Source organism: Trichoderma reesei, assembly GCF_000167675.1.
Source record: "Trichoderma reesei QM6a unplaced genomic scaffold TRIREscaffold_1, whole genome shotgun sequence".
Lineage (NCBI taxonomy): Eukaryota > Fungi > Ascomycota > Sordariomycetes > Hypocreales > Hypocreaceae > Trichoderma > Trichoderma reesei.
The window spans coordinates 2,141,098-2,165,599 of NW_006711148.1; the positions used below are offsets into that span (position 1 = coordinate 2,141,098).

Sequence of the window (24,502 nt, forward strand, 5' to 3'; positions counted from 1 at the left end):
CCCAACTCACGTTACCCCAAGCCGTCGAACTTGCAATTTACCCCAATGATTCCGTGACTAACAGGCGTATGCCTAGGTATCCAATTGTCAGCCTCTTGTGCCCCACACATTTCCCGTGTGGAATATCCATCGAAATCTGGCGAGGCCTTGATTTCCATTGCCCGGCTAATTCCCAGCGGCACGCCTTAAGCGGTGCCCCTGCATGTACGTACAAAGTGATAATACAACTAGTAATACTGCAGATTGCTGACTGCCATTTGCCTCCGAGTTGGCTATCACTGATCTGTCTGTGAGAGAGAAAGAGACTCGAACCTCTCTTCATTGTCACGGACTTGTATCATCATCTCTCTCAACACCGACATATCCAATCCCAGCAAAAGCCACCAACAGTAACCCAGACTAACAACAACAAACTCATCCCATAAAACCGCCGTTTAGTAGATGCAAAGCAAAGCACAATCCCCCTCCATCAAGCATCGTCCGGCCCCGTCCACGGGCCTCGGCCCTGGAATCCAAGCCGGTGCGTATCCGAAAACAAGGCCCACCCGTTACGGAGAAGGGCAATTTTCACCGCGATACAGTATTATGTAGTGCCAACAAAAGGGTGCATAGCCAACGAACATGGGGGGTGGACAATCGAGGAATCGAAAAATTGGAACATCCTTGGTTGGCTGGGCCTTGAGTATTTCTCACAAACTTTTTTTTTTCCCTTCTTGTTGCTGCATGTCATCATCGTTGTGCTTCTTCAAATACCCTTGTGGCCTGCTCTTTCACCGTCCTTCTTTTTCCTCTCCCCTTTTACTTTTCAAGGAGTGTGTGTGTGTGTGTGTCTGTTTGCGGTGATGAAGAACCAGTTTTCAGATTTGCATTCCTAATTTTCTTCACTGTCTTACTTATTGAACGGCTTCATCTGAGTCAATGCCGTCACAACTGTCATACGTATAGTATGTCCCATGAATGAGACAAACAAAATCATCCTCATACAGACCGCGCTTCGCTTCGACAACAACACCAGCTGCGTATCATCGCATACATCCAGGACCCGTCACTCACAATGTCGTCAACACCCGACCCTGAGAAAACAGAGGGCCTACCGACATCCTCCCCGCCCTCTATACGCTCCTCCAGTGACAGCATCACCTCGGCGCCGTCAGAAGACCAAGACACCAGCAGCGAAAAGAAGACGGCCCGCAGCCTGGTCCAGGAAGAAGAAGAAGACCAAGAAGACAACTCCGAGCTTCACCACGATGCCCTCGTCCCAACCGTCAGCATAAACACGGCAGCACAGCCCACAGGCGACACCAACGCAGCAGCCGGACAGGAAGCAGCAGCCGGACGCTCAAGATCTCGTGCCTCGACCACACGATCTAGGGCCCTCACCATCGTTCCTCGCTCCCAAAGACGGGGCGTCCTGGCTCGCCTCGCGCTTGTCCCCGAGGTTGAGCGTCCGTACGAGTACAAGAACTCGACGAAATGGGGCATCACGCTGACCATTGCCCTGGCCACTGCCGCCGCCCCCCTCGGCTCATCCATCTTTTACCGTAATGCACACCCAATCTTCACATATGACCCCCAAGTCTGACTGAATTCTTCAAGTCCATCAAAGCTGACCAAAGTTCGCAGCCGCCCTGCCGGAAATGACAAAGAGCCTCCACACCACGGAGGACATTGCCAACCTCTCCGTGGCCCTCTACATGATCTCCATGTCCATCTTCCCCCTCTGGTGGTCGTCCTTCTCGGAGCAGTTTGGCCGCCGCTCCATCTACATCATCTCCTTCGCCCTCTTCCTCGTCTTCGCCGTCTTGTCGGCCGTCTCCACCAACGTCGCCATGCTCATCGTCTTCCGCATCCTCACCGGCGGCGCCTCCGCCTCCGTCCAGGCCGTCGGCGCCGGCACCATTGCCGACATCTGGGAGTCGCGCGAGAGGGGCCGCGCCATGAGCACCTTTTACCTGGGGCCGCTGCTGGCGCCGCTCATTGCGCCGATTGTGGGCGGCGCCCTGGCCCAGGGCTTCGGGTGGAAGGCCACCATGTGGTTCCTCGCCATCTACGGGCTCGCCATCCTCCTGCTTCTCGTCTTCTGCTTGCCGGAGACGCTGGCGCGGAGGCCCAAGATCGAGGAAGAAGAAAATCCCGCCCTGGAATCGTCCATCCGCCGCATGACGACGGCCGAGTCCGCCAAGGTCCGCACGAGAAACCTCGCGGCCAGCGCGAAGCGCATCTTCATCGACCCCCTGAGCGTGCTGCTCTTCCTGCGCTTCCCGCCCGTCTTCATCACCGTCTTCACCGCCGCCATTGCCTTTGGGGCGCTCTTCATCTCCAACATTTCCATCCAGCAAAAGTTCTCGCAGCCGCCGTACAATTTCAGCGAGATCATCATCGGACTCATGTACATCCCCGCGGGCTTGGGGTACTTTGTGGCGTCCATACTCGGGGGCAGATGGATTGACAAGATTATGGCGAGGCAGGCCATCAAGGCGAATCGATATGACGAGAACGGCAAGCTGGTCTACCTGCCCGAGGACAGGTTCCGTGAGAACATGTGGCTGGCGAATACCATGTATCCCATTGGATTGCTGATATACGGATGGACGCTCAACTACGGCGTCATCTTCATTGTCCCGGCCATTGGCAGCTTCATCTTTGGCGCAGCATCCATGCTCGTCTTTGTAAGTCCATCTTTTGCCCCTTTTACACCATCCCCCTTTCCTCATCGTAACGACCAGTGCTCACACCCATGTAGTCCGCCGCCACCACGATGCTCACGGAATTCGTCCGCAAAAAGAGCTCCGCGGGCGTCGCCGTCAACAACTTTGTCCGCAACATCCTCAGCTGCGTGGGCGTCATTGTGGCGGCCCCCTGGATCAATGCCGTGGGCGTCGGCTGGGTCTTTACCACTGTGGCCCTCTTCTGCATGCTGGCGGGCTTCATCGGCATCTGGACGCTGAGGAGGAACGCGGCGCGGTGGAGGAAGCAGATGGACGAGGCATTGAAGGATTACTGATGAGTGCATGATACCCTGATATGAAGTTATGTTTGTTCTTTCTAGACTGAGTCTCTATAAATCGTGACTGAACCTGTATATATATATATATATATATATAATGAAATATACCTCTATATGTGGAAGACTGAGTATGTGATATATATATATATATATATATAACTGATGAGCAGATGAGTCCGGTCCTGTGTATAGAAAGCATCAAGTTCCTTCACTTGTCTCCAGCGAGCAACTTCCCCAGCGCCTCAACAGCAACATTCCCACCACTAAACACAATCCCCAAATCCCATCCCTCCTCTCCGCCCTCCCTCTCCGCAAGACTCCTAAAGTCCTCGTCAAACAGCGCCACCGCAAGCGGCACGCACGCGCTCGGCTCGACAACCATCTTCATCCGCTCGTACACAAGCCTCATGGCCCGCAGAATCTCCTCGTCCGTGACGCTGAACATGCCGCTCACCAGGCGCCGCTCGTAGATGACGCTCCAGGGGTGCAACCCCACGGGCGTCCGCAGGCCGTCCGCCACCGTGAGGGAAGACACCGTCGGCACGCGCTCGCCCGACTCGTAGCCTCGTTTCGCATCGTCGGCGCCCTGATACGAGGGTTCAGCACCAAATACCCTGATGCCCGTCCCCTCGCAGCTCAGCGCGACACCAGAGAGCATCCCGCCGCCACCACACGGCGCAATCACAGCATCCAAACCCCTCTTCTTCTGCTCCTTGTTCTTCTTCTCCTTCTTCAGTGCCGCCGCCTCATACACCCCCCTCAGCGCCTGTCCAGCAGGATTCACCCCCTCCGCAATGCTCCTCTCAACCTGCTCCTGCAGCTCCAGTCCCAGCGTTCCCTGCCCGAGCATAATGTCCGGGTGATCATACGGCGGCACAAGGCGCGCTCCAGTCTCGGCAATGACGCGCTCCGTGACGGCCTCGCGCTCAACACTCGTGCTGCCGCTGAAGATGACGTTTGCGCCGTAGCCCTTTGTGCCGGCGATTTTGGCGGGGATGGAGATTTGCGGCATGACAATGTGCGCTGCGATGCCGTTTTCTCTTGCGGCGAGGGCCAAGGCCTGGGCATGGTTGCCTATATATATATATTATCAGCATTGACAACTCCATCTCATGGATGATAAAAGAAAATATAGGTAGCTCACCAGAACTATGCGTCACAACGCCCTTCTCCTTGCCTCCCCCCTCCACCCATCCCGGCTCCTCACTCAACCGATGAAGCGCATAAAATGCGCCCCGGACCTTAAACGCCCCGATGCGCTGCAGGTTCTCGCACTTGAACCACAGCCTGAGGACGGGCTTGGCAGGGGTTCGGCCGGCGAAGCGCGTGCCCTCGAGGTCCTGAGGGCTTCGCGGAGTCGAGGCCAGCTGGGACAGGGTCTGGTTTGTCACGACGGGCGTGCGGTGGACGTGCGGCTGGATGACTTTGTGCGCTTGGAGGACCGAGTCGCGGGTTAGCGGGAGGGTTGTTGAGAGGGCGGCCATTTTTGGTGATGTTGTTGTGAAGTTGTCTTGACTCCAGTCTTTTGGCTCTCTCTCTCTCTCTCTCTCTCTCTCTCTCTCTCTCTCTCTCTGGGGGTGTGTTTGTGTTTGTGCTGAGTCTTTGGAGTTGAGACTTGTATAGCAAGTGAAGTGCGAAAAGAAAAAAGACAATCTTCACATAAGAAGAGAAGTGGGAGGATGTCAACAGTTGAGGGTATATAAATTCACATCAGACACTCATCTCATCAGTCTTGAGAATGGCGTCAAGTCAATTGGACTCTTCAAAAGGCGCGCACAAGACATCGATTACTGGATCATCCACTCCGAATCACCCCGCCCGCTAAGTGTCAACCCGGCTATAGGGTAGTCTAGTAGCTCGAATAGCGGCAACCAAATCGTTCTAGAAGCCCCCTCCCGCTCATCAACTCAACCGTTTCTATTCAATTCCAGACTTCTCGCTCTTTTGACATGGTATTTTCCACCTGTGAGAGTCAAGAGTTTCTACTTGTGCTGATACTGAGCTCAGTGGCTACGTAAATAGATCAGTAGTCAAGTTGGAACTTTTCCAAAACCGCTTGAAAATTGGCGCTCTGCTAAGAAATCAAGTATAACCTTCCATCTTTCTTTCCGGGAGGCCAACCAAGAGTCAGACACGCAAACAAACAACATGGACTGGAACATCAACGTGTTCGAGACGCACAATTGCTGCGTCGAGACAGAGCTGTAAGATCCCTGTGGGCTGTCTTCCCCCCTTCACTTCTCGATTAGGCATCTCGTGCAGCAGCTGAGCCGTGCCCAAGCCCGTCCACCCTTGATGATGCACCAGCGCTCTTCTTTGTGTAGATGCACCAGATCGAAATAACATCACAAACAAAGCTGCCAGCCACATGTTACCCATCACATCTGCAAAATCCAACTATCGAAACCCAATCTCCCAATCCCGTTCCATGATCGCCTCTCCCGCATCCCCCCCTCAAGCAGCCACCATGCGCATCTTGGAGAAATCTTGGGGGCTGCATAAACCGCCAGCCTGATCAGCTCGCCACCCCAACGTCATTTCAATGCATCGGTTCAGCTCTGCCAGCATCCCCAGCATCCAGCATGACAAGGGCATCAACGTCAAATCCTGCGGCTTTGGACTGGCCACGTCAAAAGGCTGCCGCACTTCAAGCACAGCACGTTGCTCGGTTTTCCCCCCCACGAGCCCAAGCTGCTCGAGACGAGAGGGTATGGGAGCCCAGTCGATATGGTAAAGGCGCAGACGGCTGTGTGGTCAATGCCCACTCAGTGATTCCGGGGCCAGTTGAGTCCCCTATCCCCCCTGTATCGGCCTCAACAGGTCCTCCCTTTGTCATATTGTTCCCATCCCCTTCAGATATTTGCCCAACAAAAGCCGACCTTTGAAAGACTTTGGCCAGATTATCTCCTCCGAAGCCCCTGGACTGACGGGGTTTGTTTGCCAAGCGAAAATCACATTGTATCCCGGCCTGCCGTAGGTCCTCCGCTCAAGGTCTAGCACAACGGTCGGCCAGGGGAGGGTGTCAATAACACAACCGTCAATCGCAGGCGTTCCAACGACAGCTACCAGCAGACTGGAGCCGAACGAAATGATTGCCCGGGGACATCGAGACACAAGCCGGGACAAGGGCGGTAACGGCATGCCGCCAATGATTCGACCCATGACCGAATCGTCAAATCAGCAGCCTGCTTTTGTGCTGTTGGCTCTTAGCACGGAACAGCCTCCGTCATTCCCCCCCTCCTGCAGCAACGGCTAGTTACCCCCCTTCTGCCCTCTCCCACGTCTGAGGTTGCTTCGTGGCCCAAGGACGAGCGGGTGCAGTCTTGAGCGGAACAGAGGCCATGAATATACGGAGCTGACCGGTCAGTAGCTAGCTAGCCCAGCGAGCCTTGTACTTGTAGACGGCAAACAAGAAGCACCATGCCTCCTACTGGCTCCGAGGGCGGTTGGGTCTCGTCTTTGCTCGAAGATTGTACGTACATGATGCTCGCAGATGATGGCCTCCTTGATGGACGCCAAGTCTGTCCACTTCAGGCGACATGCAGCCCTCTCAGCTGGCAAGATTCTCACCATCCATGAGCGTGTGTCGTCTCCGCGGAACCAAGCCGTCAGCTTCTGCCCTTCGTCATGTCTCGTCTCGTCAGCTCAACCGAGGCCGAGATCTCGCACCTGGAGCCAGGCATATCTCGGGCAAGAGATGGAGAGTGGGCAGAGTTATTCGCAGTAGCATCGGATGCTGCCATCGTGGCCTGCCGAGTTCATCCCCTGCACCCGTTACCAGGTCCCCGTATCCTTGTCTCGCCCATCTGACGCGCTCCGTGTCCGCCCAGCCCACCCCTTCACTCCCCTTTGCCAGCAGTCTGTGGTAGTATTAGCCTCCTACACCTGATAACTTATAATACCACCTCACCAGGATCAGCAGCATATGAGTGCAGGCGGGTGTCGCATTCACAGGGAATTGCCAGTGGCCCGCCATCGCGATTCCCACCGGAAGCCCTTCTCGATGCCGGCCTCACAACCAGTCCTTTGCTGCCTCCGTCAAGGGCGGATACTACAAAGGACAAGGAAAGCTGCATTAGTGCATCCATCGTCCTGGGACACGGGGACAACGATGGGACTTGCTTGGTATGAAATGACCAGCTACGAGTGCTACCTGTCAGGAGAGGCTGAAAAGGCTCGGATCAGAAGCCCCGTTGTCAGCTCATCCAGCTCGCGCTCCAGATCGGCCGCAGCTGCAAGCTGCAGGCAGTAAGTAGGTAAGTAAGTAGGTAAGTGCTTGATGCTTGATCTTCTGCGCCGGATGCTGGGCTGGTTCTCCCCTCCTTGCCTACAGGCCCATCGGCTCTCTGCATTCATGTTCCTTGTCCTGCGTAAGCCACAGCTGGACAATTCGCGCCCCGGGTTCGCTTCTTTCTGGGCGCTTCGCGTGAACTTGCCGGCCTCTCCCGTTCCACTTGTCGGAAGCTTAATGAGACATCACAGCCTCACTTTTCCCTCTTAGTGTTCCTCGTCTGTTCTCCCTGCTGATGTTGAACCGCGGCGCCGTGTACGCCGCTGGTCGAGAAAAGTTTCGGGAGAACAAGAGCAAGCGAGAAGTGAAGCCCAAGAAAAGCAAATAATCCCAGGACAACGGAGAAAAAGCAAAGAAAGTAGAGGAAAGGAGAGAGCAATTAGTTTAGGCCCTGCAATACCTACCTACTGCCACCCCCCACGCTCGGCTTTGCTTTCCCTCCTCAAGGGTTCCTTGAACGTTTCTTTGCGTGGCTTTTCCTCCCTTGAAGCTGTACACCGCGGTTGGAGTATTGGTTCCGAATACAGGTCAGCGTTGGGAATCAGGAAAACAGCATCCTGGGAGGAGCGTTTCGCGAAACCGGGGAAAATTTCAGGGGGGTGTGATTATCGGCACATGGGATGCGACTTGTTGGTTCTGAATTCTGGTTGATGTCGCATCGAATTTGTTCCAGGTTCCTGGGAGAGGCGACTGTCTGGTTCGCGACCCAGCGGGCGTGACTCGGTTGACCGTCTTTATTGTACGAGATAGTTTCTCTGCCACGTCTCTCTTGCTCGAGTCGGTCCAGACACTTTAAAAGGGGGATAAGAAGCCCACCGAGATGCCTCTTTCCCCAAGCTTGTCCTGTTCGTTTGAGATATTCCCTGGTTCAGCTCTCAAAGTTTCCGTCAGCATGGAGAATCAGAACTCTCAAGGAGATACACCCAGCCGTGACAGCAGTATCAGCCTGGAAGACCACAACGGACGATTTCCAAGGTGAGCATTGTCTCCCATGTCCCTTGCGAATGGCCCTTTGCTGATTCACGTCTGACCATTTAGGCTCAGCAGATCCGATCTCTATACCGCACACCAGCAGCAGAGGACGGCGTACGGCCCGAGGATGGAAGAGCCATTCTTGATGATTCCTCTCGATTTCCCCGGTACCTACTCCGCGAATGACCCATCCGCTGCAGAGGAGCATTCGGGCGCGAGCGGTACATCGTCGTCGCTTTCGGTTCTTCGCCTGGAGCGTTATCTGGCCGAAGAGCAGTGCCACGAGCGCTTTTCTCTCGGAGTACCGGCTCTGGGGTCCAACAGGGCCACCGTGAAGAAGTATCTCGACGAGATTATACACAACATCGACCGCAACGATGCCTCTCAGGCAGGGGCCACTCGCGGCACAGCGACAGATTGTGACGAGAGAGGCCCCCGGAGGTCACCGACTTGCTCGATGTCCGCATCTCCAGGGGAGACTTCAGAACTCGCCGAGACGCACGATAGTAAAGACACCCTTCGGAATCCATCAGACTTGAATCCCAGTTTGGCGGGACTAGGCGAGGCTGACATGGCTCGCTTCAAACCAGAACAAGCCTCGGCTGATAGTGAGTCCCATCTTGACCTTGAAGAGGGCCTTGAAACGGGACAGATCCTGATGTATGTCATTAGCAGACTCCGCAATTCTCCATCCATCACTGACTGGCAAGCTGTAGGCGCGACAGGACGAAGGGCCACGAGAGGCATGAGAGGCATGATAGGTGGCGCGTGGGGAAGCGAGCGCGCGTAAAACGGAACATTCGCCAGCGGAGAAGGAGGGGAGAGTCGCACAAGGACAAGGCGCCGTGATGCGAGAGCGCTGATAGCCTGACGATGCGTGGTTTGGCGGAAGGGTCGATGACTTGGTCTGCACATAGATGGCACGGCGTTGGATGGGCGGTTGCACATGCAATCAGGAGGACTTTTGTAAAGACATGTGATGGTATCGTCAAATCATGCTTCAAAGCGGCTTTGCAAGAGTGCCCACCGAAGTGAAGAGTAAAGAGGTAGCTCAGCTTCGAGCTTGGTTCGTTTTGCAAGACTGTCATTGAAGATGCTTGAAGGTTGCAAGTTTGTGTGGTGTTGTGGAAAACAGCCCATCCTTCCCTTGTTCAAGACTGTGCCTCGCACCTTCCTCCAAGAACCACCGATAGAATCACCAACGTTTACCTATTAACCCTCAGGTACCTTACCTTACCTAACCCGGGATGACTCTTGGATGATGCAGTACATGATCCCTCTCGCCGCCTCTCGCAGACCTGGGACACGGCTGGAATTTGTTGTCCATGCTGTTTTCCGCTTTCGGCGGACACCGCAATGAGGTTCAGTTCTGAACCGATATGGAGAAGAATCCATCATTGAGCTATGTGGATAGGTTTGCATCTGCAAGCCATCAACTTTGATTCGGGCTTATCGCATGCCATAGCGATAAGCCACGCTGGGAGTGGGGTCGCTCCAAGCACCTCTCCCGTGTATGAGGCGATGGAATGGTACCTTATTATATCATGGCTCTCCTCAACGACCTACATTAGTCACTCACTCTTCTTCTTCTTCACTCTTCAAGGCAAAAGGCTCCCTAGTTCTCGGGACTTGTTCCGTATAGATTACAATCATACCAGATCTTAATTAACTTAATCTCATAGTGGGTTGAGAGGACAGCAAATCTATAGACCGTCCATCATGGCTTCAGAAACGGCCTTCAAACCCGCCTTGATAATTGTTGATTTCCAAGAAGACTTTTGCCCTCCAGTGAGTTACAACACGCTCCTCTCTCACGTCACGATGATTTCCTCTCTCGTGATCTCCTCTATTCCTCTATTTCTCTGTTACTTCCTATTTCTTTTTCTCCGCCAAAGGCGTCTGTATTATATAACATAACAGTACATCCCCAAGCAAGCTCAGCATCTCCATTTGCTCACTCCAACATCCAGAACGGCTCCCTCGCAGTCCCCCAAGGCCGCGCCATCGCCCCCGTCATAAACACCCTCCTCACCCTCCCCTTTGCCCTCAAGATCGCCACTCGCGACTGGCACCCCCCAAACCACATCTCCTTCGCCGACAACCACCCGGGCGCCGTCCCCCTGCAATCATACCACACAATCACCCATCCCACGGATCCAACCAAATCCGACACCACGCTCCTCTGGCCTCGACACTGCGTCCAGGGAACCAAAGGCGCGGAACTCGTGCCTGAACTAGACGTCGATAAGATCGATGAGGTGCTGGACAAGGGACTCGACCCAAGGGTCGAGATGTACTCTGCGTTTTGGGATCCGATGCGGGTGAGCGTGAGTTCGTTAGGGGACACGCTGAGGAGGAATGGCGTGACGCATGTCTTTGTGGTGGGATTGGCGGCGGATTACTGTGTCAAATCCACGGCGGAGTCGGCTGCTGAGGAGGGATACCAGACGTTTATTGTGGAAGAGGGCACGAGGCCTGTGATGAAGGACACGTGGGAGAAGGAAGGGAAGAAAAAGGTTGAAGCGAAGGGTGTAAAGATTGTGAGTATTGATGGAGAGGAGATTGCAAGGGTTCGAAGGTTGGCGTGATCGTGACATCTTCAGATAAGGTAGTCTCAAATTCTCAAATGGTGTCGGCGAACCCCCCTCAGAAAGCACAGTAATTGATACACGCAATTGATGAACACACATTGACGAAGCACACTGTCCGCGGGTATTAAGATCTGCCATTCGCAGCCTTTTTCAACTCTATATACTAGGCATATATCGTCTATGGAGCATGCCAGTGCATTGCCCGGATCCCATTACATCCAATCAAAGAACAAACTCCGTGTAAATACCTACACCCGACCCGTTTTACTGCGCTTGATTTCTTTCACATTACCCAACGTAAAGAGAAAAAATGTCCATTTCATCGTTATATTTTGTTTTTTACCTCCGAACCGCAGATCCGTTGGACATGGCCAGTGATGCTGACGAGGGAGCCGGGGTCATCGCTCTTGAGGGAGCCCCTGAAGGTGCGGCGCTTCGGTTGTGCGCCATGTGAGCCTTGACCAGGTGGCCGGCGGCGAGGGCGCTGCAGAGAGACAGCTCACCCGCAAGCACGGCTGCCGCAATGATGCGAGCAAGGCGGCGGGCGTTATCGCCTGGGTTGGTGGGGTGGGATCCTCGGACGCCGAGCAGCTCCAGCATGGACCCCTGGGGGTCGAGGATGGTGCCACCGCCAAGAGTACCGACTTCCAGAGAGGGCATAGACACGGAGATCTGGAGAGAGCCACGGAGACTGGACGATAGTTAGCATGCTGTCGGATCTCAAGGAGGGAACAAGTAGGGGACTCACTTCTTCATAATGGTAATGCAGTTGGCACTCTCCACGACCTGTGCGGGATCCTGGCCAGTGGCGAGGTACATGGCGGCGACAATGTTGGCGGCGTGGGCGTTGAAGCCACCGATCGAGCCAGCCATGGCAGATCCAACCATGTTCTTGGACGTGTTGAGCTCAACCAGAGAGTCGACATCCGTCTTGAGGACGCTCTTGACGACCTCGCCGGGAATGATGGCTTCGGCGACAACACTCTTGCCACGGCCTTCGATCCAGTTGATGGCAGCCGGTTTCTTGTCCGAGCAGTAATTTCCAGAAAGGGAGACAATCGTCATGTCGTCGAATCCGGCCTCGTTCTGCATAACGCTCAGAGCGTGCTCGCAGCCCTTGGAAATCATGTTCATGCCCATGGCGTCACCGGTTGTCGTCTTGAAGCGGATGTACAGGTTGGTGCCGGCAATAGCGGTCTTCATCGTCTGCAGTCGGGCGAATCGGCTGGTCGAGTTGAACGCGTTCTTCATCACGGTTTGTCCCTCTTCAGAGTCGAGCCACAGCTTGGCAGCACCGGCGCGATCCAGAGTCTCGAAGCTAACAACAGGTCCTCGGGTCATACCGTCAGCAGTCAGAACAGTCACAGCGCCGCCTCCGGAGTTGATGGCCTTGCAGCCTCGGCTGGTACTGGCGACAAGAACACCCTCGGTAGTGGCCATGGGGATGAAGAAGCTCTGTCCATCAATGACAAGAGGACCGGCGACACCAACGGGAATGGGCATGTAACCAATGACGTTTTCACAGCAGGCTCCAAACACGCGCTCCCAGTCATAGTGGCGGTAAGGCAGCTTCGAGTTCTCCAAAACGCTGGTAATCTCGGAAGTGGCTCGGGTACGAGAGATGATGGTCCTGCGAACCTTGACAGCACGGGTAAAGTCCTTGAGGGTCTTTTCGAGGGCATAGCCGGGAATCTTGCCGCGCATCGACAGCTCGACAACCTCTTCGTCCGTCATCTCGGCCACGCGTTTCTCGGCAAGCATCTTCTCCAGGACGGCCAAGCTGCGGTTCTCAGCCTCCACCTTGGGCTTCTTGGCCTCAGTGTCACTCTCGTCATCCGTAATGGCAGGAGTGGCCGGCTGAGTCTGCTGGGGAGTGGGGGGCACGTATTCGCCAAGAGGCAGGGTGGCAGTAGGAGTGTCGTTGAAGCGCTGGGCGCGGGCAAGCTCGTTGCGGTCAATCTGGTGGTCGGGAGTGTTGGGGTCCTTGATGGTCCATCGGGCCACATTGAAGAGATAGCCGTTGAGTCCGACGCTGAGGGCGAGAGCGGCCACAATCCACTTGGAGAGAACAGGGTCCTCGAGACTGCTGAGGATGCCACCGACGACGCGGCCTCCAACGCCGAAAAGCTCACCCTCAGAGGGCTCCGTGGCCGAAGGCAGGGCGTAGTGAACAGAAGGATACTCAAGCTCATACTTGATGGGTGTGATGATGCTCACCAAAACGGCGGAGCCCTTGGCCCGGGCCATGTCTAAGATGGCGTCGAGTCCGTTGGAGGCAACCTTGAACGGGTCAATGGGGGGCGTAGAAACAACACCGCTGAGGCCGCCCACGAGCGAACGGATGTTGGAGAAAGAAGCGCCGTTGCGGAACAGAATCGTGATGACGTTGATGAGGTTGACAAGGATGAAGCCAGAAACCATCAAGCCCTTGAATTTGGGAACGCTGGTGCTCTTGACGTTCTTGCCAAAGAGCGAATTCTCCTTGGAGGTCGGGCCATCAGCACTGGCGGCGGCGTTCTCCGCAACACGGCGGCTGACGCCGTCGGCCTCGAGAACCATGCGCATCTCGACGTGGCGCTTGATGCGGTTGATGACCAACTTGATGCTCAGGATGGCGGTGTAAAAGGTGAAGAGCAGGATGCAGTCGAAGAAGAGGATCCAAGCGGCCAGGAAACAGAACTGCTGGAGGCCGCCCTGCACGCCGGAGGCGGCGCCGAGGCTCAGGACAAAGATTTCCATGGCGTAGTCGCGAACGATGTCGTAGCCCTTTTCCTTGATGGCAGCCTGGACGGCGTAGGAGATGACATTCTCCTGCTTGACCTGCTTGCCCTTCTTCGTCTCCTGAGCGCGGTGCTCGATGGCATGGCTCAACACAGCCTTCGTAAGGACAATGTTCTTCTCAAAGCCAATGGTGACGACGAGGAAAGGAAGACCCTCGGAGAGCAGAAGCACGCTGATGGGGATACCAAGACTAGTGGTAACCGCCAGACCGAACAGGAAGGCGAAAGTAGAAGAGAAGAGCGTGGTCATGCCCAGCCAGAAGTTGGAACCCAGGCGGCGCATGGATAGGAACAGAGAGACGAACGTGAGGTGCATAGCGAGATAGCCCAAGACCATGATGGTAATGTCCAAACCACCAGCGTTCTTCAGAAGGTCAAGGAAGTTGAACCAGGACTCGCGAGCTCGCCGCACGAGGTTATTGCCCACGTCGACCTTGGCAGCCTTCATGATCCACATCTTCTTCTCACGGCCATGTTGAGTCTCGATCTCCTGGGCATTCTCGACGGGGATCTCCTGTACAGCAGCGACGAACTCGGGTGCCTGCTCATAGGGCAGAGAGTACGCCAAAACGCTGTCACCCGCGTAGGCGGCAAAGGAGTTGATCGTGGCAGGCAGGGCGGTGATGGAGAGGTTCTGGGGAGTTTGCACAGCGTGGGCATGGGGGGCAGCAACAGCCGAGTCCGTTGAGACAATCTCTGGGAAGACGAGAGTCAAGAGGGCAAGGTGGTCGACTCCTTCTAGAGTCTCAGAGTTCTGTTCCACGTTCTGCCACTTCCAGCCCGTCTCGGGACCGGCTATCAAGTCTCTGCTGCCCTCGGCCAGCGACGCCCATTCCGCCTTGCTCACGCTGGCAGTGTTGCCGAGCAGGGTCTCCTGGAGCAAGCCAACGTAGGAGGTGCTGGCCAACAGAGCAATGACACCAATGGTATGTATAGGATGGGAACAAGCCACCTTGGCCAGGAACTGGAGCACAGGCGTGATCCGCTTGTTCAGACGCGATGGGGCCGGAGCCTGGGTCGGAGCAGGCTCCCCGCGAAAGCGGCTGGGGAGCAGCGTGGAGGGATTCATGGTGTAGACGGGATATGCTTCGTTGCCGGGCTTGCAGCTATTCCATTGGCAAGTCTCGTCGTACGATGTCGACTAGATCGGTACCTGTGCGGTCTAGTGCCCGCGTCCGCTTGTAAGCATCTCGCAACAGTACAAATGTCAAGAGTCTCGTGGACGTGGGAGGGGAGAGGAACAGGGCGGACATGGGGATTGCTTTATAGAGCAAAAAGAAGGCCTCAGCTGTGCCGTAAGATCCAGACTCACCTGATGACGAACGTTGGCCTGCTGTTGAAAGCGCCGGGCCAGCCTTGTTGCCAGGATTGCCGTATTCGGAGTGGTGGCGGCGAAGGAGTGCCAACGGCAGTGCTGAGCTCCTCGAGAACAATAGGATGCTGACAGCAATTGACGATGATCCGGCTTGACAAAGAGTGACGAGGGCGTAGGACAGCTCAGCCACAGCGCCTGGGATGCCTCTAAGAAGCAGCAGATGGGGGAGAAGGAAGGAAAGGAATGAAGCCGGCAGCGGTCCCCTTCTCTTTAATGTCGACGGGGAGAAAAGAAGCGGGCGAGCAAGGGAAAATTATGGCCACTGCAGGTCCCCCTGATGGGAAAAAAAGAGGCCCAGAATGCAGATAGCAAACTGGTGCAAATTAAACCTCTCCAAAGCGGTGGCCTAATGGGGTAGTATATGGGGGTCGCGGTCTGGAGCGCTTGGCCTTAACGGGCGATCCGAGTTGGTTGATCGTGGGGCACTGAAGCGATGTCGATCGAATCAGATGCGAGCGGGAGGGCAATTGGGAGATGTGATTTGTCCAGAGCCTCAAGTGGTTGGATCAAAAAGCTCGGTGGATGATGAAATGAATTTCACTAGTGAGGCTGCCGCTGTCGGTGTTTATTTCGATTTCCGTCCCTCGTTTTTTCGGGGCGAGAAAATTGATACGAGTACGAACCCGATAAGGCGGGCAAGGTGCGGTGGGAGGTACAAGTACAAGGATTCCCGAGTTTGCTGCTCAATCAAGTACACCTTCAACCTTGAATGTAGTACCTGTAGCTGCAGCTCTCCTTTTCAAAATTTCCTGGCGCATAATTGCCGTAACACAAGCATCCGCAGAGGCGAACCAAAGTGCAGACCGATTCCTTCTTCCTGCGTCTGCATAGGTACCAGCAATTTGTGGTATAGAAGTCCTATCCGACGACATCTCACGAAATCCTGCAATCCTTCAAGGTTCCTGCAAGGTATCCTTCTGTTCGCTGGTGGATCCGCCACTCCATCGCTGCACGTGTCTGGCGAATGACGGCGCATCCCTGGACTTCTCAACAGAAGCAGGAGGCAGGCACAACCCGCAGCGGCACGTGGCGTCCATACATCAGGTACTTGCCTGGCTAATTGCCCAATTACCTTGTGTCTTGCTCTCTTCAGCTTTTAGGAACATACTGCAATCCATCTCCTCGTACTCGAATTCTGTCCGAATCATCGTCATCACTCAGGCACAGCCCAGAATCATGTCGTCAACATCTTCGCCATCGCGCCCGAGAGTCGACTTTGCATCGTCGACTCGCGCCTAGTCGCTGCTAGCCCTCCATCCACGCCCAATGGCGGGCCTCAGACCCGCATCGCTACGGAGGACCTGGTCGACAAGCATGTTGGCGCGGTGGATTCCGCTTGGATCCCAGCAGCCGGCCGGGCTTGGGACTGCAAAGAAGCTGGAGAAGAGATGCAAAGGCCCGTGCTTCAGTGACAAGTACGACCTTCAAGGGCACCATGTCCCGTCGACTCCCACTTTGATAGAGAACTGATCAATCCATGCAGCCCTAGGAGAGGAGAGGTCTCGTCAGCCAGGATGTCAAATTGTGCTGTATCTGACCTCTTCCGCCACCAAAGCCACTCCACGAACGGAGTTCTGATGGCATTTCTGCTACTGTACGCGCATGGAGCAAAGCTCTCTGTTGCGGGCCTGATACGACAGTTGCATGCTGGGAGCGACATACCGCTTTTGTCGCCTTGCAGAAGTGACAGTGTTGCCCAAACGCTATGTGTTGGTTCAACAACCACAACAGCTGCGGCGAAAAACCACGTCGGCGGCACCAATGCTCCGGTCTTTGCCATGATTCGTCCGAAACAACATGCGGTGAGGGTGGCTAAACTCGAGATATTCAAACTGGCCAGCGGCAGGCCAAAGTCCATCAAACTCTATGATTGGCTCTACATGTCGCGGCAAACCCGTGACAAGCACTCTCTAGAAGGTCGTTTCTTGCCCTTATCCCCAGGTTGACATGGGTTTACAACTGGTTGATGACTGCGTCAATGCCCCGAGCACCCAAGTCAGCAGAAGCAACACTTTCTTTGTGTGTTTGGGAACACTTCCCGTTCCGGCGGGCCGGATCCCGGAATGGCGCGCTATGACATTTCATCTTTTATCCACTGCCCGTTTCTCAAAGAAGAAGTGGGAAATGCCAGGATACTGATGCTGAGCCTCCTCTCGGCCATTCATTGAAGCACTTGACGACTCACAGACACAACCAACGAATCCGCCGACATAATCCCATACTGTCATTGTTTGTCCACGGAAGAGTGGGATCGTTGATACGACGCTATGCTTATTGTTTTCTGGTGTCCGGCACCCATCCCATAGCAATGGGTATTACTATTGACATCACATGTCTGATAAGAATTCCACGAGGCATGTCACCAGAGTTTGGTTTCCCATCTTGCATCGGATGCGGATGCTTTGGGCTGACAACCACGGACTGTGTTGCATCTGCCGAGCTCAGTACGGCACTTTCTCCGCCAATACAGGTCAACGCCACAGAGCTCAGATGTACCACTGCGCGCTACTGAAACTGATGCGTCGAAGTGTATTCGGCTTCCAGTCGAAGAGCCGGAATACCGATTTCTCGCATCCGCTAAGACATCATCTAAATACAAAGAAGAAGAAGAACCAGAAGAGGACCAAGGACCAAGGGCAAGAACAAGGCAGAATCCAGTTGCGCCCAGTTGCGCCCGCTAACCATCCAGTGACCGCAAACACCGTAGATTTCTCACAGTGGCTCATCGTCGTCCCGAAGCTCTTTCGACTCAAGCAGCCGATACCGCCCCTCCTCCTGAAGTCGAGCGGTGGTGATACGGTCGGGATAGTTCCTCAGGAACATGTTGGTGAAGTGCGTGCCATAATGGATGCCCTCAAGGGGTGACTGCCCGGCGTTGTAGCCAGGGAGCGGCCGAATCACGGAACGGAAGTTGGGCTCGTGAAAGTACGCAAAGGCAAAACGTTCCCTAACATTGAGCCCGACTTTATGCGGCGTCGATTGCAGAAAGTTGTTGGTCATGTACTGCATCATGTCTCCTGAAGAAGGCTTGTGAGCTGCAGTCTCCTGAAAAGGGACAGGCAAGCTTACCTGGAAAGACGGTGAAGGTTCCTGTAACGGGAGGCACGTACACCCATCCGGCCTCATTTTCTCGGAGGCCAGCGGAACTCTTTTCCCAGTTGGAGAAGCGTTCGGTATCACGCGGAGGCCGAACAAAGAGCCCTACAGGACGTCTGGTTAGACATGCGACTCGACGAACCGTGTCATGAAACTACTCACCTCCAACGGAATCCTGGGCTGCAATGACAAGCAAGCCATAGTCGGTATGGGAGCCAATGCCGCGCCCCTTTTTGCCCTTTCCATTGGTCCTGTTGTTTTGCGGAAATCTGCAGAGTTACCCAGTCAGTCACGGCTACACCGTGCTACGAGAGAAGGGCCATTCACCTTAGAACGCGCATGTGGTGCCACCCGTCGGCTGTGTACTTTGTGAGAGATCCTGTGGGGATATCCAGCCCCATCTCGATGAGCTGCAGGAGCTTCTCTCCCGATACGGCCAAGTCTTCCATGTACTTGTTCATGACGGCTTTCATCTCTTGATCCAGCCAAGGGCATGGCCCATGACATGGCCAGCCTTGGGCGACTCGCTTGTCGGTGTGCGGAAGATCCTTGGTCACGGTGAAGATTTCGGAATAGTCGGCCACTCCGTCGGTGATCTCTTCACCGGAAGCGATGTATCCCGAGTAGCTCGAGCCGTCTACACAGGCCTCTTTCCGCGCATGCGGTTGAGCAAAGAAGCGCCTGCTGGTGGCGCTGGCGGCTTGGTAGACTCTTTGCTGTGACTTGGTCATGCCAATTTGCAGGATGCCGTCCCGGCGCCAGGCACCGATCATGGCATCCGCTATGGCCTTGTCAGACACAGAGCCCGAGACTCTTTCAGGCAGAGTAAATGTTTCCAGCCGTCCGACCTTGGCCGTGAAGCCTGGAGGCATGCTATGGCCGACGGCGGTCTGCGAAATGACTGCCGATGTCGACACAGCGCGTGCCTTGGGGAGGAGATGGCGGGCTATACCCCTGTTTGCCACCTTGACAATGGCCATCTGATCTATGATGGGGAGACGGATAGGCACAGCTGAGATATGTGGGAAGTGGTCTTGCTCTAGGTGAGCTATGCTGATACTGGCTCTCAATGTTTCTGGCAATGTTTCTGTTGTTGCCCTGATAATGATATCGAGGCTTGGAAGAGGAGGAGACGCGCGAGCATAATATATCTCAAGCATCAACATCGACCCTTCTCATAATTTTGAATTCTTCACGACATCGACCGACCGCCCTTCTACGCATCTCCGCACGAGGTTACCCAAGGTGGCACCAAGCGCACTAAAGAGCTGCCAGTGCCGTTCTACTTCGTCTCATGCGGTGGTGGGCGCAGCTCTGCCTCGTGAAGAGGCGATGACTTCAACCGCATGCCCACCCAAAACGTGTGCAACAGTGGTTCGCCCGTGGTTCTGGAGTCTCTTGGGTGGCCTTGTATCACTGAACTAATGAACGAGATGGAGGCGGTCTGAGACAGAATGGCCGAAGCGACATTGATGAGAAAGGTTGAAGATTTTGCTAAGTTGGAAGAAAAAAAAAGGAACTCCAAAGGGCAAGCCTGGAACTGCTTCCCTGCTGTTCAATCTACGCAAAGACGCCGACAGCTCTGGCGACCAAAGGAAAGGAAGGAATCACGATATCGACCATAAACTGGCGGCGACTCGCCCCCTATTTGACCGCCTCCAGCTCCAGACGGAACCAATACGCCGGCCATGTCCGAATAAGCCCCTTCAGCGGCAGAGAGCTACGGATCCGTTTTTGCCAAATTGGATTTCATTTTTCGCATCTACTGGCTCCCTCTCCAACGCTGTCACACCTGCCATGAAGATATCTGCGAATCTGTATGCAGCTAAATAACAACCGAATATCACTCTAACGAGGCCGCGACTCTATCCTTATGAGCCCGCCAATCGCGTCCTCAAGTTCAATCATGAACACGGGCAGATTCTTTCTTCAACTCTATATACACGCTTGCTAACAGCGCTACCCTATCACAGACACGTCATCCTAGCGTTGCTTTTACTTCATCATTCTACGAGCTCAAAGGGAGAACGAGGCAGGCGAAGCCGAGTGGCACAACACACCATGAAGTATGCTGTGCCGTATGAGCGGCGCAGATGTGGTATACTATCATTGGGCACCCGGGCCGGAGGAGATGCCAAGCCGATGTCAAACTTGACAACCTGAGCGACCCCAGAGATAGACGAACTGGAGGGGGAATGACTACCTGGGTCACGGTGGAGGTGCCACTCGGCTTGAGGTTGAACAAAGTTGAGGCGAAAGGAAGTACCGATGCTCTCCTCGGGTTCAGGTAGGGTGCTCGATCCCAGCCCCAACGGCCGATGCCTGCAGAGGCTTGATGAAGTTTCAATCGGAATTGTGGAGCATCATCGTGAATGACTTCTCATCGATCGGGGACATACTCGTCTATATCTAAGGCAGGACCTCGCAGATGGTCGGTCAAGAGCATTCTTGGATCTCGATTGCATTTGAGCTCGGACAGACAGGGGAAAGCCCAGCCTTGCGAGTGCAAGCCGAAGGGCAGCGGCTCATGTGTCTTTCGAACCCCCTGGCACGATGCTGTGTCGAAGCTTTTCAACCTGGACTATACGAGCCTTGGCTAATGGCTGGGGGCAGAAACGAGAGCTTCTGGGAGATGAGCGATCAACCGCGTCTAGGCGGTTCAGCATCTTTCCTACAGCACCGATGCCCAAGCCGCCCCTATCCCCTTGACCCTTCAAATTCACCTCACCCTTCACACGCACCCTCACTGCCCCCCATACCCAACCCAACATGAACCCCCCTTAGGTCGTCTGTCAGTTTTCTTTTCTCACCACACAACCAAGTCCGACCACCGTCACGCCATGAAGCAGAGCAACCCTCCTCGCATCCGTCAACCACTCAAACGGTATTGGGCCTCATCGTGCGTTCAATCTCTTAGCGCTCCTGTTGGACGAGTGCACAAATTTTGCATGGGCGCCTCTCCGGGTTTCCACGACTAGGGTCATGGCTTGAAGAGCCTACTCTGGGCATCCACTGGCTGCTCCTCGCGAGCTCATTGCTGTCTTCCGCCCGTTGAGGTTTTTGCCAAACGCAGGAAACGACCGATCACACCCGACCCCGTGCCACCCAACGCGGCTTTGCACATCGACCTATCTAGTTCGAGGCCTACAAGGCATGCGTATGACTGAGGGTCGTGAAGCTAGAAGAAGCTGTGCAACTGCTGTCTAGAAGAGCGGGGGGGCTGAGTCTCAGACATTGTCGACGGCATACACGAACATATGCAGAGCAGTTTTCACTAGGCGGTCTGAAGGAGAAAATCTGCGCAGCATCGGGAGAGGCCGGGGGCTGTAATCCTCGTGTGAAGGCTTCTTCCTGTGGGGATGGTGTTACAGCGGCAGAGACATGAAGGGAAAGAGGAGGAGGAGGAAACTGACCAGCAGGTCGCTCAGCAGATTATGCGAAGCCACTTTGCTGATGGAACGCACCATGATATGCCATGAGCGACCTGAAAGACGGTCCAGAACTTTCACATCACCACACTTGTTTGCCTCGAGTCTCATCCCTTGACATTCACTTTACCTGTCTCCTACGAGCCTTTCCCCTCTGATGGGAGCACAACCTTCCCCTATCGATTCCACTACCCCTTTGCCAAATCACCCAAACCCAGCAACCATTACAACGTCGAACACGGGGCTTTACTTGACCAGCTTTCCCGTCTTATGCTCCAACCCAGCATCTTTGGCCTTCCTATCCGCAAGCTCACACAGCGCCTCCCACTCCTCCTTGCTGACCCTGCTCACGCTCAACCGGCTCTGCTTGAGCATCTGCATGTTCTCCAGGGGACCCCCCGGCTTGCCTAGGTCGCGAAGTTCCTTGAGCCCGATGGGTACGGCGAATTTCTTTCGGAACTCGACGTGAACTAGACTCCAGCGGACGTTGTCCTTGCTAGAGGACGGATCGTAGTAGGGCGTTCCTGGGCGCCGGGCGCTTCCTATGATGTTTGTCAGATTGAACGACCTTTGCCCATGTGATGTGTGTTACGTGATGTGAGGAGTTGATATGAAGATGGGACTTGCTGTCTTCTGAAAACTCCTTTACGATCTCCATGATGCCCGCAATCCCAGGCTCCTTGCAATTTGAATGATAGAAGAATGCTTTATCCCCGGCATTCATGTTCCGCATATGATTCCTTGCGGCGTACGCCCTTATCCCTGTTTTGATTCAACATCATCAGTAAGCCATTTCGACTCATCCACCAGCAGAGGAAAAGGAAAAAAAGGAAAGCAGAAGAAGCTCACCATCCCACCCCTCGGGCTTATCCTTGGCCCGCAAGTCATCGATAGAGAAGCTGACGTCGATGCCGTTCTCAAGACGAGTCTCGGGCTCGGCCTTCATGAGCCAGTACCATTCGCCTTGGTGGCGAGGGGCGTCGGGGTTGATTGTTGGGATGGAGTCGACGTCTGGGTCTTCGGAGACGGCTCTCGAGCCTAAGTTGTTGTCCTCTTTCTGCTTTTTGGGGTTTGATGGATTTGTTTCCTTCCTGTCGGTATCATCTTCATCTTCTTCTTCTTCTTCTTTCTTTGTCTTGGTGTTTTTCTTGGGCTTGTTCTTGGCCTTCTCGTCCTTGTTCTTCTTCTTCTCAGTCGCTGTGGCTGCCTTGCTCTCAGGCTTCTTGTCAGATTCGGTCTCCTTTCCGCTGGCAGCAGGCTTCTTGGCGGGCGTAGCCCTCTTTTCCTCCTTTGTCACTTGAGCTTTGTCTTCGCTTTGTTTTGTTGATGCAGCTGCCGCCTGGCGAGCCGACCGCCGCTTAGCGATGGGTTCAGCTGCGGCCGCATCACCGCCGTCTCTTGTTCGCTTTGGGGGCATGTTTACCACCTAATGGAAATGACAGAGGATGGAAAGTGAATGTACCCAATCAATCGATCAACCAATTAATTGTCACGTAGTCAGGCAGGTTCTGGAAACAAAACAAATCACAAGAACTGAAAAAGAGACAGAAAGACAAGAAGCAGCAGCAGTTTCAAGGTTGCCCGTAATAAAGTATTATTTGCTGCGGCGCGTCCAGGTCAATTACCAGCCACACCCAGAGTCTCATCAACGCGCTCCTCCTTCTAACGCTCTTTTTTCCCCTGTAGCATTGCTTGTAAAGAATCAGGAAAAGCCACAATGTGGCTTGCTTCCCGTGCCGCTTTCTCCCGCCTATTTTTATCCTTGATTAGCGCAGGCTTTCTTCCCTTGACTTTAGCCGCCGCGTTCTTTGTTAGGCACAGAGGTATTATGTACTTGGTTTCGAGTCCCGTCTCATTTGCGTCTTGCCCGGTTTTTTCCTCTTGTGTGTAAGTACCTACCTTAATTACTGCTGCGGCCTCCACCGTGGAGTGCCAAGTATTATCAAAGAGCCTCAACTCTTCACATGCTATGTATTCGAGGGATTTCTTCTCAGCAGCATCATCAAGACCATCATGTTTGAGAGAAAAAATTCTTTATTTCTCATTATTTACTATTCAGAGGAAGGATCAAGTTTCGAACATATTGAATTGGTTCGTGATTGCGTGGAAGTCGTCGTATGCAGGCCTACACAAGTGCCTCCTCAAGTGGCGCTGACTAAGGAGCTTGGGTGCTGCATGATGAGTCAGCGCTGATGACTCAGCCGATCCAACCTCGATGCTCCATATGAGACGACGTGCTGTCTTGACGACCGACATGCGGCATATAGCTCTTGCGATTTCAATAATGTGAGTTCTTTTATTTTGTGGTGATATTGAGAATCAAAAAGGATTATGAGATACGTAAGTCGAGTTCACCAGTGACGATATCTTATAGGTAGTAGTATACTACATAGTTTTAAATCCGCAGGAGGATTGGGAAGCAATACGATATACGAGGTACAAGTCGTACAAGCAGCTATGTCAACCGATATAACGGCGCCCATTGATATCAACGCCGTAGGCTATGGCCAATCGGCGGCTCAAGGACGAAGACGAAGAGGGAAAAGCCTCATCCTTGTAGACGACGCAGGGTTGTGATCGTCGTCCCAAGATGATGACCCCAACAGATGAAGTTTGGCATCACCAGCGACATGGACATTAGGAAAAGCCCCGACCGCCAAGAATTCCATTGCGAGGTAGCTTGTGAGGCTGCGTCGTAAGCTAGCGACGTTGCACAAAAGAGCGCGTAGGACTTGAGGGGAGACGGGAAACATATCCCTGAAGGAGCCGCCAAATGGGAATGACAGCACGCAAAACCCAGAAAAGGCAAGAATAGAAGGCAAGACATATGCATGCATGCTTGCTCGCGGGTGCAAGAGTCAAGACCTGTCGACTGTTGCAGCAGCCAGGGGACCATCGCTCGATGCCTCCTCTTGCATGAAACCAGAGACAAACCGGATCTCTATGCCAGCGACAGTGAGTT

The 24,502-nt window shown here is 54.3% G+C and overlaps 6 protein-coding genes across 6 annotated transcripts; 2 read left to right on the forward strand and 4 right to left on the reverse strand.

The window, feature by feature from the left end:
- Positions 1-1,054: 1,054 nt before the first annotated feature.
- TRIREDRAFT_102953 (uncharacterized protein) lies at positions 1,055-3,004 on the forward strand (the record flags this gene model as incomplete). Its single annotated transcript, XM_006961257.1, has 3 exons — positions 1,055-1,541; positions 1,624-2,669; positions 2,744-3,004. 3 exons carry the CDS (start codon positions 1,055-1,057, stop codon positions 3,002-3,004), a joined length of 1,794 nt encoding a protein of 597 aa, XP_006961319.1.
- A 211-nt stretch (positions 3,005-3,215) lies between these two features.
- Positions 3,216-4,491, reverse strand: TRIREDRAFT_54128 (IlvA, threonine dehydratase; the record flags this gene model as incomplete). The annotated part of the gene is made up of 3 exons (XM_006961697.1): positions 3,216-3,731; positions 3,792-4,081; positions 4,152-4,491. The coding sequence occupies 3 exons, from the start codon at positions 4,489-4,491 to the stop codon at positions 3,216-3,218; spliced, it is 1,146 nt and encodes a 381-aa protein (XP_006961759.1).
- A 5,498-nt stretch (positions 4,492-9,989) lies between these two features.
- Positions 9,990-10,858, forward strand: TRIREDRAFT_53815 (uncharacterized protein; the record flags this gene model as incomplete). The annotated part of the gene is made up of 2 exons (XM_006961258.1): positions 9,990-10,058; positions 10,241-10,858. The coding sequence occupies 2 exons, from the start codon at positions 9,990-9,992 to the stop codon at positions 10,856-10,858; spliced, it is 687 nt and encodes a 228-aa protein (XP_006961320.1).
- A 163-nt stretch (positions 10,859-11,021) lies between these two features.
- Positions 11,022-14,710, reverse strand: TRIREDRAFT_71380 (uncharacterized protein; the record flags this gene model as incomplete). Its single annotated transcript, XM_006961698.1, has 2 exons — positions 11,022-11,552; positions 11,610-14,710. 2 exons carry the CDS (start codon positions 14,708-14,710, stop codon positions 11,201-11,203), a joined length of 3,453 nt encoding a protein of 1,150 aa, XP_006961760.1. The 3' UTR covers positions 11,022-11,200.
- Positions 14,711-17,728: 3,018 nt separating this feature from the next.
- Positions 17,729-18,984, reverse strand: TRIREDRAFT_102957 (uncharacterized protein; the record flags this gene model as incomplete). Its single annotated transcript, XM_006961699.1, has 4 exons — positions 17,729-18,033; positions 18,086-18,217; positions 18,275-18,381; positions 18,440-18,984. The coding sequence occupies 4 exons, from the start codon at positions 18,982-18,984 to the stop codon at positions 17,729-17,731; spliced, it is 1,089 nt and encodes a 362-aa protein (XP_006961761.1).
- A 2,802-nt stretch (positions 18,985-21,786) lies between these two features.
- TRIREDRAFT_54850 (uncharacterized protein) lies at positions 21,787-22,495 on the reverse strand (the record flags this gene model as incomplete). The annotated part of the gene is made up of 3 exons (XM_006961700.1): positions 21,787-22,078; positions 22,164-22,302; positions 22,390-22,495. Coding segments are annotated over 3 exons (537 nt in total), but the record flags the coding sequence as incomplete, so codon positions are not given.
- Between the last annotated feature and the right edge of the window lie 2,007 nt (positions 22,496-24,502).